We start from the raw sequence: 21,341 nt of genomic DNA, 5'->3' as shown, positions 1-21,341 counted from the left end.
ATATGGAAATGTGTTTTGCATGATAATAAAAATAAAATTAAAAGAAAGAATTTTATCAGAGATATTTATCCCAAATTTTTCATTCACCATGTCATATATTTTCTTCTTATTCTAGCCATTTCTCATTTTATTTGGGCAAAAGCCTTTTGTTTTCATAATAGTAATCACAATAGCTGATTTATATTGTAGTTCTTAAAGGGCTTATATATATGCAATATATATATATTCTCTCACATATATTCTCTCATTTGATTTTACAACAATCTTTCAAGGAAGGCTTCATTATTATCCCCACTTACAAATGAGGAAATATAAACTGACAAGGATCATATGGTTAGAGTAAACTATTTTGCCTTTAAATATTATATCACAATGGTTTCAATTTTATCTCCTACTCACATTGTAAAGAGCTATAGACTTCTGTTTTTCTGTTTTTCATATTGTGCCTTTTTAGATTTAGTTTATTTGGAATTTTTGTTTCCATATTACCTATTACCATAATGCCCAGTATTCCCACTCTCCCACCTGTCCCCTTCTAACAAAAAATGAAAAGGAGGAAACCTCCCAAATTCATTGAAACTAACATATCAAAAAAGTCTTACCTCATATGGATTGTTTTATACTTATCATTTCCCACCTCTGCAAAGGGGCTAAACTTGATCAGTTTGTAAGCATTTAGCTTTGATTGCTTTTTTTTTCTGTTTTTTCCATTTATATCATAGTCATATTTCCCTAGTTCTGCTTACTTCCCTTTGTAAGAGTTCATCTACAGTCTTACCACACTTCTCTATATTTCTCAGTTATCATTTTTTTAATAGAAAAGTAATATCTATTTGGACTTTATTATGTTAAATAACATGACTCCTGGTCAAAACCTGTTTAGATGGCTATTGTGTCTTCTCAATAACTTAAAGATTTTTTCTGAATATTAATATGGATCCCCAAACACATTTTTTTCCCAAGTCAAGTCAACAAGCATTTATTTATTTTTATTTTTTTGCAGGTATTGGAGTTTTTTTTTTTCATTGTAAGTTATTTATTTAGTCAATTTAGAACATTATTCCTGGGTTACAAGAATCATATTATTTCCCTCCCTTCCCTTCCCCCACCCTTCCCGTAGCTGATGCACAATTCCACTGGGTATTACATGTGTCCCTGATCATAAGTTATTTCCATGTTGTTGGTGTTTGCATTAGGATGTTCATTTATAGTCTACATCCCCAATCATATCTCCCTCGACCCATGTATTCAAGTAGTTGTTTTTCTTCTGTGTTTCTACTCCCACAGTTTTTCCTCTGAATGTGGATAGTATTTTCTCTTGTAAATCCCTCCAAGTTATTCAGGATCACTGCCTTGCCACTAATGGAGAAGTCCATTACATTTGATTGTACCACAGTGTATCAGTTTCTGTGTACAATGTTCTCCTGGTTCTGCTCCTTTCACTCTGCATCATCATTCCAGTTACATGGAATTCCTCCACTTTATTATTCCTTTTAGCACAATAGTATTCCATCACCAACATATACCACAATGTGTTCAGCCATTTCCCAATTGAAGGGCATCCCCTCATTTTCCAATTTTTTTGCCACCACCAAGAGCACAGCAATGAATATTCTTGTACAAGTCTTTTCCCTTATGATCTCTTCTCCAAACACATTTTATGAAATACCCAAATAGTTATTGTTTGAGGGTTTATTGTTTTTGGTGATTCATTGAGCATAGTTAGGGGTGGCTTTGCGAGACGAGTCTGAATTATTCCTGGTTTTAATTTCTGTCTGCCCACACAACCTGAAGCTAAGCGGTCATGGGTATACTAAATGGAAATGGGCTATATTTTTGCTTTATTTTTTTAAATTTTTTTTTATGTTCCTGTAACCAAGCCTGAGACATTTTTTCACAATGCTATATATATGAAGGAAGATGTTTAACTGGTGACTCTGTGCCCCAAGCTATGTAAGGATTCAAACTGGTACTGAGGATCCATTGGAGAGAGACATATGGTTTTAGATTTTTTTAGAGGAGGAGAAATATATGGAGGGAGAGCAAGATTTTGGAAACTGCAGACATACAGGGGAAACAGAATCCTTTATATATGCCTGATTACCCATTTACTTCCCTACTGATTTTCTCTCTTATTTAGCTCAGAATTTCTCTTTTTGTTGCACTAAGATTATATCTTATCCAAAGGATAGTTGGGTGGCTCAGAGGATAGAATGTTAGACCTGGAATCAGAAAACCTGAGTTCAAATCCAGCCTCAGACCACGTGACCCTGGATAAGTTACTTAATCTTGTCCACCTCACTTTCCTCATCTGTATAAGGAACTGGAAAAGGAATGGCAAACTACTCCTTGCCAAGAGAATCCCAAATGGAGGAGGGGGGTGCCACCAAGAGTTGGACACAACTGAAGCCATTGAAAAACAAACCATTTTGTCTTGTCATCTAAAGAGCTCCTTCACTCTTGTCTATTTTCTGGTATATTCTAATCAGTAAAATTTTTCCTTCTCCATTTGCTGTTTTGCTCAAATACATGAGTTTACTCAGTGCTTGCATTTCATGAGTTTTTTTTTTGTTGTTATTGCATAAGCAGCATTTGCTAAGAATGAGTTAAGCTGGCAGATGTTGGCTATACATGAGGGAAGTGGCTTTTATCTTTAACCACACTTACTCTGCTAGACCAGCAATATTTGAGGGGTCAGAGAAAATGTCCTCTTGGGAGATAAGGACATTGAAGGAGTAAGCATCTAGCCATGGATCTTCTCTTACTCACATCAAGGGGGAAATCAGTCTTTTCCTCAGACACGATCTAGACCTCAAATCTTATCTATTCTTTCCACTGGCAAGCCAGTTAGACCATTCGTGTGGGCATCAGGAGCACGCACTTGTCTTACATGCCTAAAGTTTCCCTAGTACTCATGGGATGTTAAAGAATAAGGGGAAGACCTTCATCATGTTGGGCAGAAGTTTATGTGAAAATATGGAAAAGAGTTAGGCACTACAACAAGGTGTAATTGGATTAAGTCTGTTCCAGTACGGCCAAAGCTAGAAGTTGTAGTATCTGGACCAAAGCTTGGGACTAGAAGATATTTCCATTCACTTATTCACATAGAGAGCTTGGACATGTTTGAAGCTGGGGGACATATTATGCATGTGGGAGGGAACTTTCAAAAACTGTGAAATCACCATACACAGCTAGTCATAAGACACTATTAGCACTGAGAAAGTAAGTGGCATCCCAATCGGAGTGTGTGGATGAGACAGAAAGCAGCAATAAATCAAACAAATGTCCACACATGCCCAGAGTCTGGCAGTGTACTTAATCCAACAGATTTGCTGATTTAAAGAGTGAAATAGATGTTGAAGGGAATTTTTTAACACCAGAAACCTAGGAAAGCCCCACTTCCAGGCTCCAAAGAAGGGGGAAAAGACCACATGCTGTCTTAACTGCCAGCAAGAATTTTTAACTAACCCAACAAATGGTAACTTTCCCAGGACTCTCTCTCTGCTAAAAAGGGGGGCGGGAGGGTGGGGAAGAATTCTCTCTGCCATGACTGAAGGACTATGAATCTGCTCTGTTACTGTCTCTATCCCCAAGGACAGCAAAGACAGATGTTTGGTATAATGGATAGAGTGCTCAACTCAGAGTCAGAAAGACCTGCCTCTAATTCTGTGGGCAAGTCATTTAATCTCTTTGAGTTCAGTTTCCTTATCTGTTAAAAGGGATGACAATAGTTCCTACATTATTAAATTGTTGTAAGGATAAGTAGAAGGGAGAAAGGAAAGATGAAAGGAAGGAAGAAAATATAAATAAGAGAATGAGATTTGTCTAAAAGTGAACAAAATCTTCATTCAAGATTAGAAATAACATTTAAGTGGTTTTATCGAGTTTTTATTTTTTCCGTTTTTATTTAATTAATTTAGAACATTTTTCCATGGTTACATGATTCATGATCTTTCCCTCCTCCCTAACCCCTCCTGGATCTGAAGAGCAACTCCACTGGGTTTTACATGCATCATTGATCAAGACCTATTTCCATATTATTAATATTTGCAATAGGGTGATCATTTAGAGTCTATGTCCCCAATCATATCCCCATCGAACCATGTTATCAAGTAGTTGTTTTTCTTCTGCGTTTCTACTCCCACAGTTCTTCCTCTGGATGTGGATAGTGTTCTTTCTCACAAGTCCCTCAGAATTGCCCTGCTAGTAGAGAAGTGTTACAGACAAAAGAGTGGTTGCCATAATCTGTGACCGGGAAAATATGGGTTCAAGACTTTGAATGGCCAAAAGCATAAAGATAATTTTTAGTGTCTTGATTTAAATCAAATATAAGTGGTCACCATGGGAAAAATTCCCAAATATGAAATACCCAAGTCAGCTGGGTTTTATGGAGATTTTAATTAATACAAATGAAGGAATTAAAGAAAGAGAGAGAGAGACAGAGTAAGAGGAAACAATAGGAAGGCTAGGGCCTAGGCCAATGGGGCCTAGGCCTTTCTTTTAAGAGAGAAAAAGAAATCAGTCTTTAATCACTCACCACAAGATCTCTTCCAAGCAAAATTCTAGTGTTCAGAGAGACCCTCCAGTTCAGCTCCTGAGCTCAACTGATCTGAACTCTCTATGAACTAGTTCAGACTGCCCCTTTTAAAGAGAATTTTCTCCTATGTCACCTCCCCTAAGTTTTCACGTCTACCAATCACAGTAGATGCTTTTTCAAAGGACTGACCATTCTTGATTCACATCTTGTTATCACCTTCTCTGGGTAGACTAAAACTTCTGAGTATTTCATACCTCTTTGCTAAGCTTGCCCTTTTAGTGATTAATTTGACCTTCATAGGTACTTTTGTATTAGATCTAAAAACAGACCTAGCTTAAGGGCTTTTGTCTTACTATAAGTATGAGTTAAGTACCTTTTCATTGTTCAGGAAGGAGTTTAACAACTTTATCTTCCCGTTAAGGTATGCCTAAATATGGGTGGAGTAAAGTTAAGTTCTCAATACATTCCTGACCAAGTACCTGCATTGTTTAAATGGGGAATAACCTAAGCAAATCTTCTAAGGTTAGAGTCTGAGAAATTTTAAGATTCACAATCCCCCCTGATGATCATTGGGAGACTAGTCTCCCCATTGATCATTTAACATCATCGTCTTGTAGTCCTAAATGTGCTTCTAAGTACAGATTCATACAATATTCAATTTTCTAAGAGGAAATTAGAGTAGTGAGGGAGGAAATAGAAAAGAAAGAATACAAAACCCATGTTTTGCTAGGCTCATTGACAGAAAGCCAAATTAGGGGCAGTCCCTTTTGGCATAAAAGAGTACATTTACAATAAATGTTCAATCAAACTTCAGTTCAATCAACCATATCCAAAGTTCATTCTTGATCTTCTTGATGTAGTGTAGGTTTTCTGGCATCTTTCTGTAACAGTTCATTCTCTGGATTTAGGAGTTAGCAAGCTTCTTCCTTGAAGATCTTTTCTTGAACAAAATCAAAATCTTAGATTTTCATAAAAATACAATCTCAAACAAAAAATCAAAAATCTTGGATTTTAAATTAAAATATAATCCCCCCTGAAGTAGGTCTTAAAAAACATCCAGTTCAGCTCAGGATGCAATGTTGAGTTATGGGGGTGTATGAGTCAATTATCAAAAGAAGAGAAAAACACAACCAAAACATAAGGAAAAAAATTCAAAATATGCCTTTGAATAGGTCCAATTTAAAGTAATTTCTATCCCACAAGTTTGTAGGACAGAATGCAGTAATATTTCACTTACCCATTTGCAGCCAAGACTACAGGAAGTTGCCATAATATAAGAAGGAAAGGAAGTAGAATTCTATTTTGATATGGAAGTGTCATTCCCTTGTCTGATTTTTGACATTCTCAGGGATTTTGGGAGCCAGTATGATAGTCAAATTTTGTACTTGTACGAGTAATTCACAAAGAGTGTAGATACAAGGAAGTCCTACGACTTAACATATGTCAAGCGTCGCAACCTCGAGTCCACATTAATTTCAACTCCTTCCATATTGGCGTAGAAGGTCATCAATCCCACATGGATTGGTTTCATTTTGACCTGTGTGCTCTTTTTGGCACTTTTCAGGTTAAGTCTGTGATCCTTGTTTTTATCCCATTTTCTAGAATCAGATACAAACATTAATCATAGTCCCATAATATTTTATCAATAAATGGCAGGTTCCCATAGTTTAAAGCTTTTGGGTATGCATTGATATTATAGCGAGTGTATATATATGTATTAACCTTCTATTACTGCAGAAAAAAATTTATTGTATGTACCTTTAGTACAAGAAATGAGAAAAAAAGGAAAAAATCAAATATTCTAATAAAAAAGAAAAGAAAAGCAATAATAAAATAAGGAAAATTCAGTAATTCAATGTGTTTTTGAAAACAGTATCCACTTGTCTATGGATTATTATCTCCAATGCATGTGATAGGGTACAGTCAATCAGTCTCAACAGAAGATGCTTTCTTCACATGTGAGCAATAAATCCAAGAGTCCTTCTCTCCAACTTTTATAGATGTTGGAGTAGTTAACAATATTTGCAATGGTCCTTCCCAGGAAGGCTGAGTTGTTCCAGTATGCTTGAAATTCTTAATATACACTTTGTCTCCTGGGTTCAGGTCATGAAGAGAAAAGTCTAGTAGTCCGGCTTGTACTGCAGCTCTGGATTCATGAACTTCATGTAGTTTGTGCTGTAATTCCTGTATATAGGAAGCAATAGTAGTATCTCCCCCTAATAGTGATGTATATACAGGGGGAAAAGGTTTAGCCAGTACAGGCGGATGTCCAAAAAGTATCTCAAATGGTGAGATGTGTAGGCCTGCTTCTAAGATAAAATAGGGCCAAGAGGGAGAATTTCAGGCCATTTTAAATGGGTCTCAGTGCATAATTTTCCAATCATAGTTTTAAGTTCTTTGTTCATCCTCTCAACTTGGCCTGAGCTCTGAGGATGATATGGAACATGAAATTTGGGAGTTATCCCCAAGCAAGAATATATCTGATTTAGGACAGAATCAGTAAAATGACTTCCTCTATCTGAATCAATATGTGTTGGCAGTCCAAAGCGAGGAATAATTTCTTTTAAAAGTATCTTAGCAACAAAATCTGCTGTGGCTCGGGTCGCAGGAAATGCTTCCAGCCATCTGGTTAGTGATCTACTATGACTAGAAAAAATTTATAATGTCCAGCCTTTGGCATTGTTATGAAATCTATCTGTAGATGTTCAAAAGGCCCACCAAAGACTTTGCCACGAAATGCATGTTGGTTATATGCTTGGCAGGTAGAGCAGGCTGAACACTCTTTAGAGGCTATAGTAGTTATACCAGGGGCTACCCATACTCTCTTAACAAAATCCACGATGCCCTGGGTGCCAAAGTGACCATTTTTATGAATAGATTGGCTAATTTGGTGATAGAAACTTCTAGGGAGCAGGGGTTTTCCTTTAGATGACACCCATACTCTATTAATCTGTTTTGCTTTGAATTTTTGTTTCCATTTTTCCACTTCCTTTTCATTATAGGAAAGTGATAAATTTAAATCATAAGTGGTTGTTAGTGTCAGAAGTAATTCAGGCCCTTCTATGGTTGCTAGCTTTGCAGCGGCACTGCTCGATCATTTCCTTTAGAGATAGGGTCAGTGCCACCTGTATGGGCAGAGCAATGAACTACAGCTAGGGCTTCAGGAAGCTGGAGAGCAGAAAGAACTTCATTAATAATTTCTGCATTAGCTATAGATTTTCCAACTGAGGTTAAAAGTCCTCTCTGGAGCCATAGCATTCTGACTGAGTGACAAATGCCAAAAGCATATCTAGAATCCATATAAATTGTTGCCTTTTTATCCTTGGAAATTATACAAGCATGCTTCAGAGCTATGAGTTCTGCTCCTTGAGCGCTAATGTTAGAGGGTAGTGAAGCTGACCACTCAGTGGCAAATTCTGAGACTACAGCAGCTCCAGTGTAGCGTATGCCATCCCTCATAAAAGAGGAACCATCAGTAAGTAAGATCAGATCTGCATTGTTTAAGGGAGTGTCCAAGAGATTATCTTGAGGCTTTTATGCCATGGACACTGATGTTTCACAACTGTGTAATTGTTCTCCTGAAGTAGGTAAATCTGGAAGCAAGGTGGCAGGGTTAAGGGTTGTACAACGTTTCAAGGTAATGTTTTCGCTATGTAACAAGGTTATTTCATACCTTGTAATTCGCTGATCCAAGAATGCCTGTATTCTATACCTTAGCGACAATGCTTCTACCTCATGTGGGCACATAATTGTTAATGGACATCCTAATACTAGATCAACAGTTTTTGTCACTAGTAAGGCTGTAGCAGCTACTCCTCTAAGACATGGTGGTGTTCCTGATGCTACTGGGTCCAGTTGGGCAGAATAATAAGCAATTGGGTGCTGAGAAGGTCCCGAAGTCTGAGTTAAAACACCTGAAGCTACTCCTCTTCGCTCATGTACATACAAAGTAAATGGTTTGTTGTAATCTGGAATGCCTAGAGCAGGGGCAGACAGGATAGCCTTTTTTAGATCTGATAGAGCTGACGAGTGTTCAGCCTCTAATTTGAGGGGTTCCGGGACAAAATCCTTTGTTAGTGCTATAAGGGGTTTAGTAATTTCCCTATAGCAAGGAATCCATTGTCTGCAAAACTCTGTTGCTCCTAAAATTGCTCTCAACTGTTTCTTAGTGGTAGGAGTGCTTAAATTTTGAATATTTTCAATTCATTTTGGAGAAATATAATGAGCACCCGCAGTCAGGATGAACCCCAAACTGTATGAGATGTATCACACTAAAAATTCTAATGCTGTTAAGAGAATCCTTTACACATAATCATCATCTGATGTGTCACTGCTGCTTGTCTCTGTGTCATCATTCTCAAAAGTGGGTTTGAAAATGCTGTTTTTCCAGGGTCCAAATTTGAAGTCACAGATTAGGCTATTTTTCAAAATACCATTTTTTTTAAGGCCATTCTTCTGTAACTGTTCATAAATAACTTGGAATTCCCTTATCTCATCCTCTGTTAAGGGAGCACATGTTTCATCATTTTCACTGTCTTCCTGCCAACCCATCTCCTTTAATAACCTATGCTCTGCCTCAACTGAACTTGAAAAGACAGCAGTTAGTGGAAAGGTAGAAGGCTGAATGATCTGTTGGGAAATCATGGAGGTCAATTTGCCATTCTTCTGCGAAATTTCGTTGTCATCAGAATTTCGGTTTATGTCATTTTCATGGTGAGTATTGTTGCTATTATGCAAATTAAATGAGTCATCATCCTTCTCTGGCCCCATGTGACTTCCATCTTTGTGCTCCTTCTTTACTCTGTCCCTTTTCAATGCTTTTAAGCATTCTCTCTTCTTAACAGTACTCATCCTGGTGAGTTTGGTTAGATGAGACTGATTAAATTTGTCCAGAAGAGAAGAGGAATTTGAGCAATTACACTCCTTAACTGAATTTGTTGATACACAAAAATTCTTGGCAGTTGATTTGAAGGCATTAAATTTGCCAATGCCATATATAGGTTCACGAGGGAAGGGAGTTCTAATTATATTTTCTTTAGTTTGTCTTTTCCATTGTGTTGGCTTTCTAGGTGGAACAGCAAGTTTAGGGATTAATCCTTTATAAACACTAGTACCAGTTCCATTTTTAACTGACTGAGAATGAAGATTTCCTACTTCAGGGAATCCAGATATCTGTAAATCTTTTGTACTGCCTTTTTTAATGTCTGGCATTCTTGAAGCTCTAGATTTAGGATTCAGAGGATACTCCCATACATCTGTAGGAAGGGTATGGGAATTGAATTGGGCAGGGTGGGAGGGAGGGGCAAAGGAAGAAGGGTTAGTAACTGGGGGGAAAGATACAGAGGCGTTAGGGTCAGAGGAATGAGTAGGGTGTGAACTTAGGGTGGAGGCATTAGGATGGCCAGCATGGGTGGGGTGTGAACTTAGAGTGGAGGTGGTAGGGTGGTCAGCATGGGTGGGGTGTGAACTTAGAGGGGAGGGTGTGGGATAGGAAGCATGAGTAGGGTTTTCAGAAACCGAGTTGGCAGGGGGAGCAGTGGGTTGTCTAGGAAGCTTAGTGTGGAGAGCAAGGTGGTCCAGAGATTCTGATAATGTTCTTAATTCTCTTTTAATGCTTCTCATAAAAGCTACAATCTCCCCCTGACTTTCCTCTATAAGCTCAAGCAGAGTATTTATTTCTGCATTTTGTTGAGTAGTAGAAGGAACAATCGGTTGGTTTGACTGAAAAGTGGGTTTTGTAAGGAAATACAATATTACAGCTATAACAATCAAAATACCAAAGGGGAGTAGCATGTCGATTATACTTTGCCATAAACTCCATGGTATGAGCAAATTCAGAGAGGCACTGAATGAGAATTTTACAAGTTTGGCCATGGAGCTGATGAGCCAGTTGTTAAGTACATTGTGAACTGGCTGTAGCCACATATTTCTAAAGTAAATTAGAAAATTGCCCTGCTCCTGGGGAGCAGGACAAGGCCAAAGCTTTCTCTTGATTTCCTTAATCCTAATCTAGTCAGTTGTTCTCTAAAGGAAAAAATATTTAGAAACAGCTCCCATAGCCAGGACCTTAGGGCCCTGTTGCTAAGATTTAAAACAGCTGTGTTCTATTTAATTTAAGGAGAAATCAAAATGTTTTTTACTCACCCGCTCTTGCAGCTGTGTTTTGAAGCCGAGTTAGCACCTTTAAAAAGACTGACTGATAGAAGCAAGTAATAAAGAGAGAAAGGAAAGAGATGTCACCGAAATTTTTGAGGGTTTTTCGTCACAATCTATAATGGTCAGCCATAAACTGTTACAGACAAAAGAGTGGTTGCCATAAACTGTGACTGTGAAAATATAGGTTTAAGACTTTGAATTGCCAAAACTGCAAAGATAAATTTTTAGTGTCTTTATTTTATATTAAAAATAAAGTGGTCGCTATGGGAAAAATTCCCAAATATGAAATACCCAAGTCAGCTGGGTTTTATGGAGATTTTAATTAATACAAATGAAGGAATTAAAGAAAGAGAGAGAGACAGAGTAAGAGGAAACAATAGGAAGGCTAGGGCCTAGGCCAATGGGGCCTAGGCCTTTCTTTTAAGAGAGAAAAAGAAATCAGTCTTTAATCACTCACCACAAGATCTCTTCCAAGCAAAATTCTAGTGTTCAGAGAGACCCTCCAGTTCAGCTCCTGAGCTCAACTGATCTGAACTCTTTATGAACTGGTTCAGACTGCCCCTTTTAAAGAGAATTTTTTCCTACGTCACCTCCCCTAAGTTTTCACGTCTACCAATCACAGTAGATGCTTTTTCAAAGGACTGACCATTCTTGATTCACATCTTGTTATCACCTTAATTCACATCTTGTTATCACCTTCTCTGGGTAGACTAAAACTTCTGAGTATTTCACACCTCTTGGCTAAGCTTGCCCTTTAGTGATTAATTTGACCTTCATAGGTACTTAGCACCCTTTTGTATTAGATCTAAAAATAGATCTAGCTTAAGGGCTTTTGCCTCACTCTAAGTGTGAGTTAAGTACTTTTTCATTGTTCAGAAAGGAGTTCACAACTTTATCTTCCCCTAAAGTATACCTAAATATGGGTGGAGTAAGGTTAAGTTCTCAATACATTCCTGACCAAGTACCTGCATTGTTTGAATGGGGAATAACATAAGCAAATCTTCTAAGGTTAGAGTCTGAGAAATTTTAAGATTCACAGAAGTCCATTATGTTTGATTGTGTCACAATATGTCAGTCTCTGTGTACAATGTTCTCCTGGTTTTATTGAGTTTTTAAGACAGTGAATTTTTAAAAGTTGATAAAATGAACTTAAAATTTTATAATTTCATTTTTTTTGATAAAGGAAAAAATAAAAAACCTAATATATTTTGAATATGTTAATTTTTAGTGGTATAAAAATATTAATTGAATTGTTAATAATATCCAAATCAAACATTTCCTTTTCTTTGAACAGATCCTGTCTAAAAATGTGACTTGTTTGTGATTAGTTCTGCATGTGGGTGATAATATGGCAGTTAGATCATATCTAATCTGATGCTGATAGTGATGCTGCTCCTTCTCTGACAGTGAAGTAAAGAGGGGCTATCCTATGCTGCTGCTTACTCTGTATCACCAGAGATAGTTGGATTTAGCTAGAAGCTTTCAAAACTTCCTATTCTGACCTGACTACTTTCCCATAACTTGTTATTTTCTTGGTGTTCCCTTCACCACAGGAAATCCAGGGCCCTCAGTTAACATTCTTATCTAGGGGAAAGGAGCAACTATTTAAGTTTGATTAATCAAATATTTCTCAGATTTGAAAAGATCTTTAAGAAAAAACCCTTTCCAACTTTGGTTTTTATCTAATCTAAGTTGTGATTCCCATCTCTTCTTTTGCTCATTGTTCTCATTTATCTCATTCACTTTGAAGATGCCTTCCTCCCCCTTTGTATCTCTTATTTCCAGACAAAACTGGCAACCTCCCCACTTCCTAAAAAGGTAACATGGTTGACTGGGAACAGTGATACTCAAACATAATAACTATTCAGCTGCATGCATACTCTTAAACATCCCTTGGAAATAATGTAACCCCTGCTTAGGCACACAAAGGCAAGGAGACCACTGTGTCAGTTATCATGATTATTCAGACCAGAAGGCAATTTTACCTAAAAAATTCACAACAGGAAGGCAAAATTATTTATCTTTGTGAAGACAAAAGCCTTAATCTCAAATCTTTATAGAATCACATATCTAGAAGCAGAAAAAACCTCAGAGACTGTCTAGTCCAATCTCAGTATGCAGATGAGGAAACAGACTGCAAGTGATTAAGAAGGCAAAATCATGGGTCTAGACCAAAATAATTGTCTATCCATTAACCATTTGTCACATGCTATCGTGGGGATTGCTTTGGAGTATGGGTTGACTTTACTTCTAATTCTCAGTTCTGTGATACATATGTGGATCCTTCACCCTATGTGTATCTACTCACTAAGACAGCACAAAGTACCAAGCAAGTGCATATCTGCATTGTGGGCAGCTAGGGATCACCATAATGCACAGAGTCAGTCCTGGAGTCAGGCAGGCTCCTCCACCTGAGTTCAAATCTGGCCTCTGATACTTAGTAGCTGTGTGAACTTGGGCAGCTCACTTAATCCTGTTTGCCTCAGTTTCCTTGTCTGGCAAATGGCAAACCACCCCAAATGGGGCCATGAAGAGTTGGACGTGACTGAACAACAAATCTGCACTTGTTGAGATAATTTCCTCATTGGGAGGTCCCTATATCAATATGTATATGTCTGGATACCTCTGTGATTTCATCAGCTCCCCAGTAATCTTGGGAACTAGGTATTACTATTACCTCCATTTTACAGATTTAGATACTGAGGCAGACAGAGGTTAAATGACTTGCCCAGTCACATAGCTAGCAAATATCTAAGACCTAATTTGAATTTAGGTCTTCCTGACTTCAGATCCAATACTTTATCCACTATAATACCTCATTGCCTCCTAGAAAGGTTGCCACAACATGAGGAATGATGGGTCTGGTTCCAAGGCAAAACTCAGTAAATCGAAAAGATGGAGGCTACATAGTGGGAGAATAGCAAATATGTTTTTGGGGCAGTGGACAGAGTTGGAGAGTAGATAGGACTTAGAGCTGGGAAGACAAATTCCAATTCTAGTTGGGAAGCTTCCTACGTAGGCAAATCATTTAATTTCTCTGGCTGCAGTTGTCCCACCAATAAAATATAGAGGTTACATTAGATGATCTCTCAGGTCCTTTCCAGGACTATGTCTATGAACTATGATCCTGTGATGAAATCCCAGGGGCATAAGCCAGTTCATTTTGCTATTGATGGCTGGTGGAGTTGCGAACTGACCCAACCATTCTGGAGAGCAATTTGGAACTCTGTCCAAAGGACTATAAAACAATATTGATCCAGTAATACCACTACTAGGTCTGTATTCCAAAGAGATAAAAAATTATGTAAATTATATATATGTATTAATATAGACATACTCTGCTTTTGAGTTCCCTTTGGATTTGTTTTACTTGGATACTTTTTTCTTTTTTTTGTGGCTATTCGTTTTAGTGTAATCATGTATTCTTCTTTTCTTTTCTTCTTTTTTTTAATCTCTTCATGTATTTCCCTTATTTTCTCATATTTCTAATATTTATAATTTGTATAACATAATACAATCCATTACAATCAAATATAACAATCTATTTAGCCATTTCCCCCAATCATTCCATTTGTTATTTAGTTATTTTGTCATTACAAAACCTCTATGAATATTTTCATACATACACAGCATTTTGCCCTCTCAATAATGCCGTTAGGTCTTAATCTTAGTAATGAGATTCGTTTGTCAATGAGCACAAACAGCTTTACAGCTCTTAATGTATATTTCCATATTGTTTCCTAAAAAACAATTCACAGCTGCTCTAGCAATATAATATTTGACCCAGGAATAGCACTGTCATCATGAGTCCCTTGTAGCTATCTTGGAAGCTTGCTTTGCTGATGATGGTTTGGTCCTTCACAGTAGATCATTGTATAATATTTCTGTTACCGTATACATTGTTCTTTTGGTTCTGCTTACTTCACTTTGCATCAAATCAGTCTTTCCAGTTTTTATTATATATGTGTTAAAGCAGAATACATATGCTCTTTAAATCACTGTTGTCTCCCCAGAAACTATGTTTGGATTATGTGTATACTTGGGTTTAGATCTACTACTAGCCTCATGCAGGGTCTTCAAAGTAACTATCATATTTCACTCATCTAAGATTGCATTCATCTCCCTAACTTCTTTCTTATAAGTATGTCCTTTTTCCTTACCTCTGATCTCTGTTACCCTTTATTTCTAAATCATGTGTCCATTAACTTTATCAAGAGGCTTTTTAAAAATTCTTCCATGTTGTTCCCACTGGAAATTACTTTGAATTTATTATGATTGCATCCTTGCCCTCAAGGAGTTTATAGTCTAATGGAAGAAAATAATATGACCATATATATTTGTAATTTTTTTTTCTTTCATTCCTTCTCAGTGAGTAAGGCAGTGTGAGGGGGAAGGGAAAGAATTTGGAGTTGAAAATAAAAATTGAATCATACCCCCCCCCCCCAATATCCAGTTCTTAATAAATGCTGGTTGAATTGAATTGAATTGAATTGAAGAGCTTGAAAACTCCAAGAGTGGAGCCCTAGGAGGGTCATTTGCCTCACATTTTATCTATGAAAGTGATCTCAGGGAACACATTTGTGAGAGATATTATTGTCCCTGATGCCAGTTTATTCAAAGCAGGTAAAGAATGCAACCTCAAGACATCCTACTTCCCTTAATAACTCTCTATGAATTATTTTCCATGCAGCCTTTTGAGAAGCTTCTTCTATTTCTGAATGTTGCTTCCTCTTGTGGGTAGAGTAGCTTTGTATTTCTTACCTATCTGGTAAAACAAGTTTTATTTGCCTAGAATTATCCTTTTTCTCAGGATCCCATCAGATTCTAAATGTATTTTTGTATATTTGGTAACTGTGTGCTTGCTCTAAGTGTAAGCTTTATGATTTTGTAAATTTGAGTCACAGCCATTGTTTTTCATTCTGTAATGAAAGATTCTAATCCTTTTGGAGTGATTTTAATTTGTGGCACCCACACAAGTCTTCCCCATTTTCCTTTAATGAATTTAATAATTGGCCAAGGTCCAGTTAGTCATTGAATTTTGTCTCATAAGGAATTACACATGATTTCTGTTGATTCCCACAAAAATCTGATTAGGTAAGCACTACAGATAGGTATGATTATCTTTTTTAAATTAAAAAAAATAATTTTTTAAAATTAAGAATTAAATTAAATTAAAAACTTTAATTTAAAAAATTAATTAAAAATTAAGTTAAAATAAAATAAAATGGTAAATCAAACATTTTTAATTAAATTTAAAATTTAAAATTAAATTAAAAATCTGGGGCAAAATAAACATGTATTTTTTTCATTCTGTGTTAACAATTCCCATCAAACTGAGCATTTGCCTACAATATAATAGAACTTAGAAAAAAGAGAGTTTTGTTATAAAAATGTTTTTTTTTCAGTTTGTTACTTTCCTTCTAATTTTGGTTGCATTGATTTTGTTTGTACAAACCCCTTTTTAATTTGATATAGTCAAAGTCATTCCTTTTACATTTTGCAATGTTCTCTATCTCTTGCTTGGTCTTAAATTCCTTCCTTTCTCACAGATCTGACAAATATAAAGTCTTTCTCTTTTAAAGGCAGAGATTTCTGCTTTATTTTCCCTCTTTAATGACCTTCGTTGTTCATGTTTTCCTTTTAAAAATGAAACTACTTTGAATTTGTAAAACAGTTTTTAACTTTTCAGATTCAATCCAATCTAGTTCCATGTATCATTCATGAGACTTGTGCTATAAGTCAATCTATCAGTCTGAGAGTCAATCAGCAAGCATCTACTGTGTGCCTAACATTGTTCTAGATACTAAGGATAAAAAACCAAAAAGCTATTAAAGTTTAAAACTGCACCAAGATTTTTGGAACACACACACTCACTTATGCACACACAAAGGAAGGTAATAGCAGCTAAGGATAGGGGTGGGGATGGACAATAAGGAACACATGCGGAAAGTAGCCCTTGAATTGAGTCTTTTTTTTTTAAACTAAACTGTAGGAATATTTATTTAATTTTCAATTTCTATAACAACAGGATTTTGTAGTTTGAGTCAAATGTGGTCAAACAAAAATATATACCAAAAAGAAAAAAATAATAAAAAGAGACAGCCAATATTGGAGAAGCAACTAAAAAGTAAAACAGGTTTTATACATATAAATATATCTATTATTAAACTACAATAAAAAAGTGTAGGATATCATATTGCACCAAAAATGGTGTTCTATACAAAGGCACATATTTATCTTCCACCCCCAATACATATATACAACACAAAGTTTCAATAATATCATACTGGTTATACCAATAGCCCTTAGCTATGATCTGGACGTATAATCACTGTACAAAATCTCCCTCAGGAAAGCCTTTTTTAACCATAGAAATATTCATTTTTTCCCAATATCAAATGCTGACATAAAATCAGTGCCACAGACCCCAAAGTAATATAATATAATTTCACAGAGTAACATAAAGATGACTTTTATTTCATATCATTCACATACACACAAACTAGGAACTGACTAAAGATCATAGAAGTGTAAAAATAAGTAAGGAGTTTGAATTGAGTCTTAAAAGCATCAGGGATGCCACGATGCAGAGAGGTAACAAGGTGGTTTGTTCCAGGCAGGTAGGATGCTGTGAGCAGAGACACTGAGACAGCCAAAAGGAAGGACCCTATTTAACTAAAGGATGAAGGATAGTGGCAAATAGCAGACTATAAGCCTGGCAAGGTAGGCTGAAGCCACATTATAGGAGATCTTGAATTTCAGGTTAAAGATTTTCTTAGAGGCTCAGTAATAGTGTAGTAGAAAGAGTTGAAATTGACCCAAGAAGACCTGGGTTTAGATACTCGCTCTGCCTCTTATAGATTGCTTGACTTCAGGGATGTTATTTCCCTTTAGTTTCCTCATATGTACAGCAGAGATAAGAATAGTCCTGACATGATCTCATAGGGTTGGTGTGAGGAGAACTCCTTGTAAATTTAACATTATACAAACATGATATCATTCTTAGAACAGGAAGACTCCTTGGTAGGATCCATTTAGTTCAATCCCATCTGGAACATGAACATGAAATCTCTCCATAACATCCTCTACAGGCACTCAACTCTGCTGGAAGGTCTGCAGTGACCGCAACATTTAGACTTCACTTAGTAAACGATGGCTTTGTAACATGAGAATGATCTGGTCCTTAGGAAGATTACTCTGGCAGTTGGGTGTAGGATGAGGTGGAGAGTGGGACAACTGAAGGTGGAGAGACCTATCAAAATCAAGAGGCCATGAGGGAGATGATAAGGCTTAATTTATAGTGGTGGCAGTGTCAAAGGAAAGAAGAGGAATGATCCAGGAAATATTGGAGAACTCATTGGAAGGGAGGATGGCTGAAGGAGACTCAGTCAAAGAGGACTCACAAGTTTTAATTCTGAATGCTTGGCAAATGGTGGTGTCATTGAAATAGATAAGTGAGGGGTGAGGATGGGTGTAAAAATTAAATTATATCTCGTAATAAAAATGTTATATTTTATGAGGTTTATTAAGAAATCAAGAAATAAAGAAGATACAAATATATAACCACATGCCCACGGCTGATTAGCCAGTTCAGAATCCCAGCACTTAGCTTACTTACTACATCATTGCAATGGAATGGAAAAGAAAGAGGTAGGCATTACTTCCAGTTAAATACTAATTGTGATCTCTCCCAGGTGGAGATTCAGGTGAGATTATAGGGAATTCTGGGAAATATCAAGGACTTCTGGGGATTAAAGTCTGAGGTTCAAAATCTCCATTGTACATGGGACAGGAGAGAGAGATGATGGGTGCACATCTTTGGAACTCCAGGTGGAGAGGCCCAGCAGGTGATTGGGAATGTGGATCTGGAGCTAACCCACAGGGCATCATTTGCATTAAAGGCGAAGGTTTCAAGCTTTGGATTTCAAGCAGGAGGCAAAGTGCTTTCATATCCAAAATCTTATTTAAACTTTATAACAAAGACAAGGCAAGTCAGGTCAGAACTATTATTCCCATTTTTCAGATGAAGTAGGGTATAGAATAGGGTAGCTAGGTGGTGCAGTGGATAGAGCACTGACCTTGGAATCAGGAAAACTCATTTTCATGAGTTCAAATCCATCCTGAAACATTATCAGTATGACCCTTGTGGACAAGTCACTTACCTCTGTTTACCTCAATTTTGTCAACTATAAAATGAGCTGGAGAAGGATATGGCAAATCATTCTAACATCTTTGTCAAGAAAACCCCAAATGGGGGGCAGCTGAGTGGCTCAGTGGATTGAGAGCCAGGCCTAGGGATGGAAGGTCCTGGGTTCAAATCTGGTCTCAGACATTGCCCAGCTGTGTGACCCTGGGCAAGTCACTTAACCCCCATTGCCTAGCCCTTATCACTCTTCTGCCTTAGAACCAATACCCAGTATTAATTCTAAGATGGAAGGTAAGGGTTAAAAAAAAAAAGAAAACCCCAAATGTAGTTACAAAAAGTCACAATCACAAAACTGATTGAAACACCTGAACAATAATAAAACAGCATAGAATGTTAGATCTCCCTCTATAAGGCAGAGAGTTAGAAAAGTATAAGGGGCAGGGAAAGTACAGGAGATTGAGGAGAGGGTCAGGGTATTCATTAGACTGTTTTTTTAAAAAAAGTTTTTGTTATAGCAAAAACCTCTGATAAAGGTCTCAATTCTCAAATTTATGAGGAACTAAATCAATTGCACAAAAGAATCAAGCCATTCCCCAATTGACAAATGGTCAAGGGACACAAATAGGTAGTTTTCAGATAAAGAAATCAAAACTATCAACAAGCACATGAAAAAGTGTTCTAAATCCCTCATAATTAGAGAGATGCAAATCAAAACAACTCTGAGGTATCACCTCACACCTAACATATTGGCCAATATGACAGCAAAGGAAAGTAATGAATGCTGGAGAGGATGTGGCAAAGTAGGGACACTAATTCATTGCTGGTGGAGTTGTGAATTGATCCAATCATTCTGGAGGGCAATTTGGAACTATGCCCAAAGGGCGATAAAAGACTGTCTGCCCTTTGATCCAGCCACAGCACTGCTGGGTTTGTACCCCAAAGAGATAATAAGGAAAAAAGACTTGTACAAGAATATTCATAGCCACACTCTGTGGTGGCTAAAAATTGGAAAATGATGAGGTGCCCCTGGTATATGATGGTGATAGAATACTATTGTGCTGTAAGGATTCATATAATCTGGAGGGTTCTATATGAATTGGGAGAACCTCCATGTACTGATGCAGAATGAAGTGAGCAGAACCAGAAGAACAGTGAACACAGAAAGCAAAACATTGTGGAAAAATTCAATTTAATAGATTTTGCTACAAGTAGCAATGCAACAAGCCAGGACACTCCTGAAGGATTTATGTGAAAGAATGCCAACCACATTGAGAGAAAGAGCTTTGGGAGTAGAAATGCAAAAACAAGACATATGACATCACTTATCACATATGTATATGGGTATGTGATTTGGGGTCTAGGTTTTAAAAAATCACTCTATACCAAAAAAGAATAATAAATAGGTATCAAGTGACAACATTTGTACAACCCAGTGGAATTGCTTGTCAGCTCTGGGAGAGGGGAGGGAAAGAAAATGGATCATGTATATGTGGGAAATATTTTAAATTAATCAAATAAATAAACTTTTTAAAAAAGCACACAAAAAAGTTCAGATTCCTTGGCCGGCCATTCAGGGGTTCTTCCCCACTCATTCTGTATCTCCCTATCTTTCCATTTTTTTTTTCTATCTTCCACATAATCTATGATTCAATCAAAATGAATTCTCTCCACAGTTCTGGGAGTTTCCTTAACAGGGTCATACTTTTTCTCAGACTGTGCCTCTAAGATTCTTTCTCTTTTCAGGCTCTACCTATCCTGAGAAGCCTAATTTACAGTGGGGCACCTCTTCCAGGATACTTTCCTTTCACTCCTCCCAAGTAAATCAGTGCCAACCTTCCTTCCCTCAGACTCCACTAGGCATTGTTGTGCTTCTCTATAGTAATCATGCCTTTTAATCCAGGGGATCAATTATTAATAAAGAAGGTTGGCTGGTTATTTTTGGAATAAGGGGGCAGAATGAATGCTGCACTGGCCCAGTTTCCTTCCATTCCCCACATCTTAAAATCCCTGAGAAAGCCTGAGAATTCATTAGAAAATCTTTTTAAGAGCATTTATGGGAGGACAGGGACAAGGGTCATTTAGAGGGCTAGGTAGTAGCTTACTATCAGTTCTTCTGGTGGGAGTATCCATTTTGATGAGATCCAGGACACATACGAGTATTAAAGTATAGACTATGTCTCCCTTTGAGATGCCTTGCTCCCAGGGCTCTGCACACAGAAGGTGCTTAATAAATGTATGTTCAACTGAACTGAACTGAAATTTTAACGTAAAGAAGAAGAGATCCTAGGAGGTTCCTCCTGATTTGGGCTCTGAATGAACCTGAACGCATTTAACCAATGCAAGAAAAACAAAACAAAACTCCATTGAATCAGTAATTGAAACCGGCAGCATTATTTTTTCTGACACATTCTGACCCCCCCACCCCAACACACACGTTAAGGTGCCTCACAAGATCAACAGGTGAACACACGGAGACACACACATACATACAAGTTCGACACT

General features: G+C 37.1%; 1 protein-coding gene across 1 annotated transcript; it reads right to left on the bottom strand.

The window, feature by feature from the left end:
* Window positions 1-8,839: 8,839 nt before the first annotated feature.
* On the bottom strand, window positions 8,840-9,784 carry LOC100017563 (vasculin-like). Its single transcript, XM_056820915.1, has one exon. The coding sequence runs from the start codon at window positions 9,746-9,748 to the stop codon at window positions 8,840-8,842; it is 909 nt and encodes a 302-aa protein (XP_056676893.1). The 5' UTR covers window positions 9,749-9,784.
* Between the last annotated feature and the right edge of the window lie 11,557 nt (window positions 9,785-21,341).

The sequence above is a fragment of the Monodelphis domestica genome, chromosome 3, assembly GCF_027887165.1.
Source record: "Monodelphis domestica isolate mMonDom1 chromosome 3, mMonDom1.pri, whole genome shotgun sequence".
Lineage (NCBI taxonomy): Eukaryota > Metazoa > Chordata > Mammalia > Didelphimorphia > Didelphidae > Monodelphis > Monodelphis domestica.
Note: the sequence above shows the minus strand (reverse complement) of the source record. Positions and strands in the feature narration are given on the sequence as shown.

Coding starts and splice junctions, on each gene's coding strand:
- LOC100017563 (XM_056820915.1), bottom strand. CDS start 9,748: ATGCCAGACATTAAAAAAGGCAGTACAAAAGATTTACAGATATCTGGA.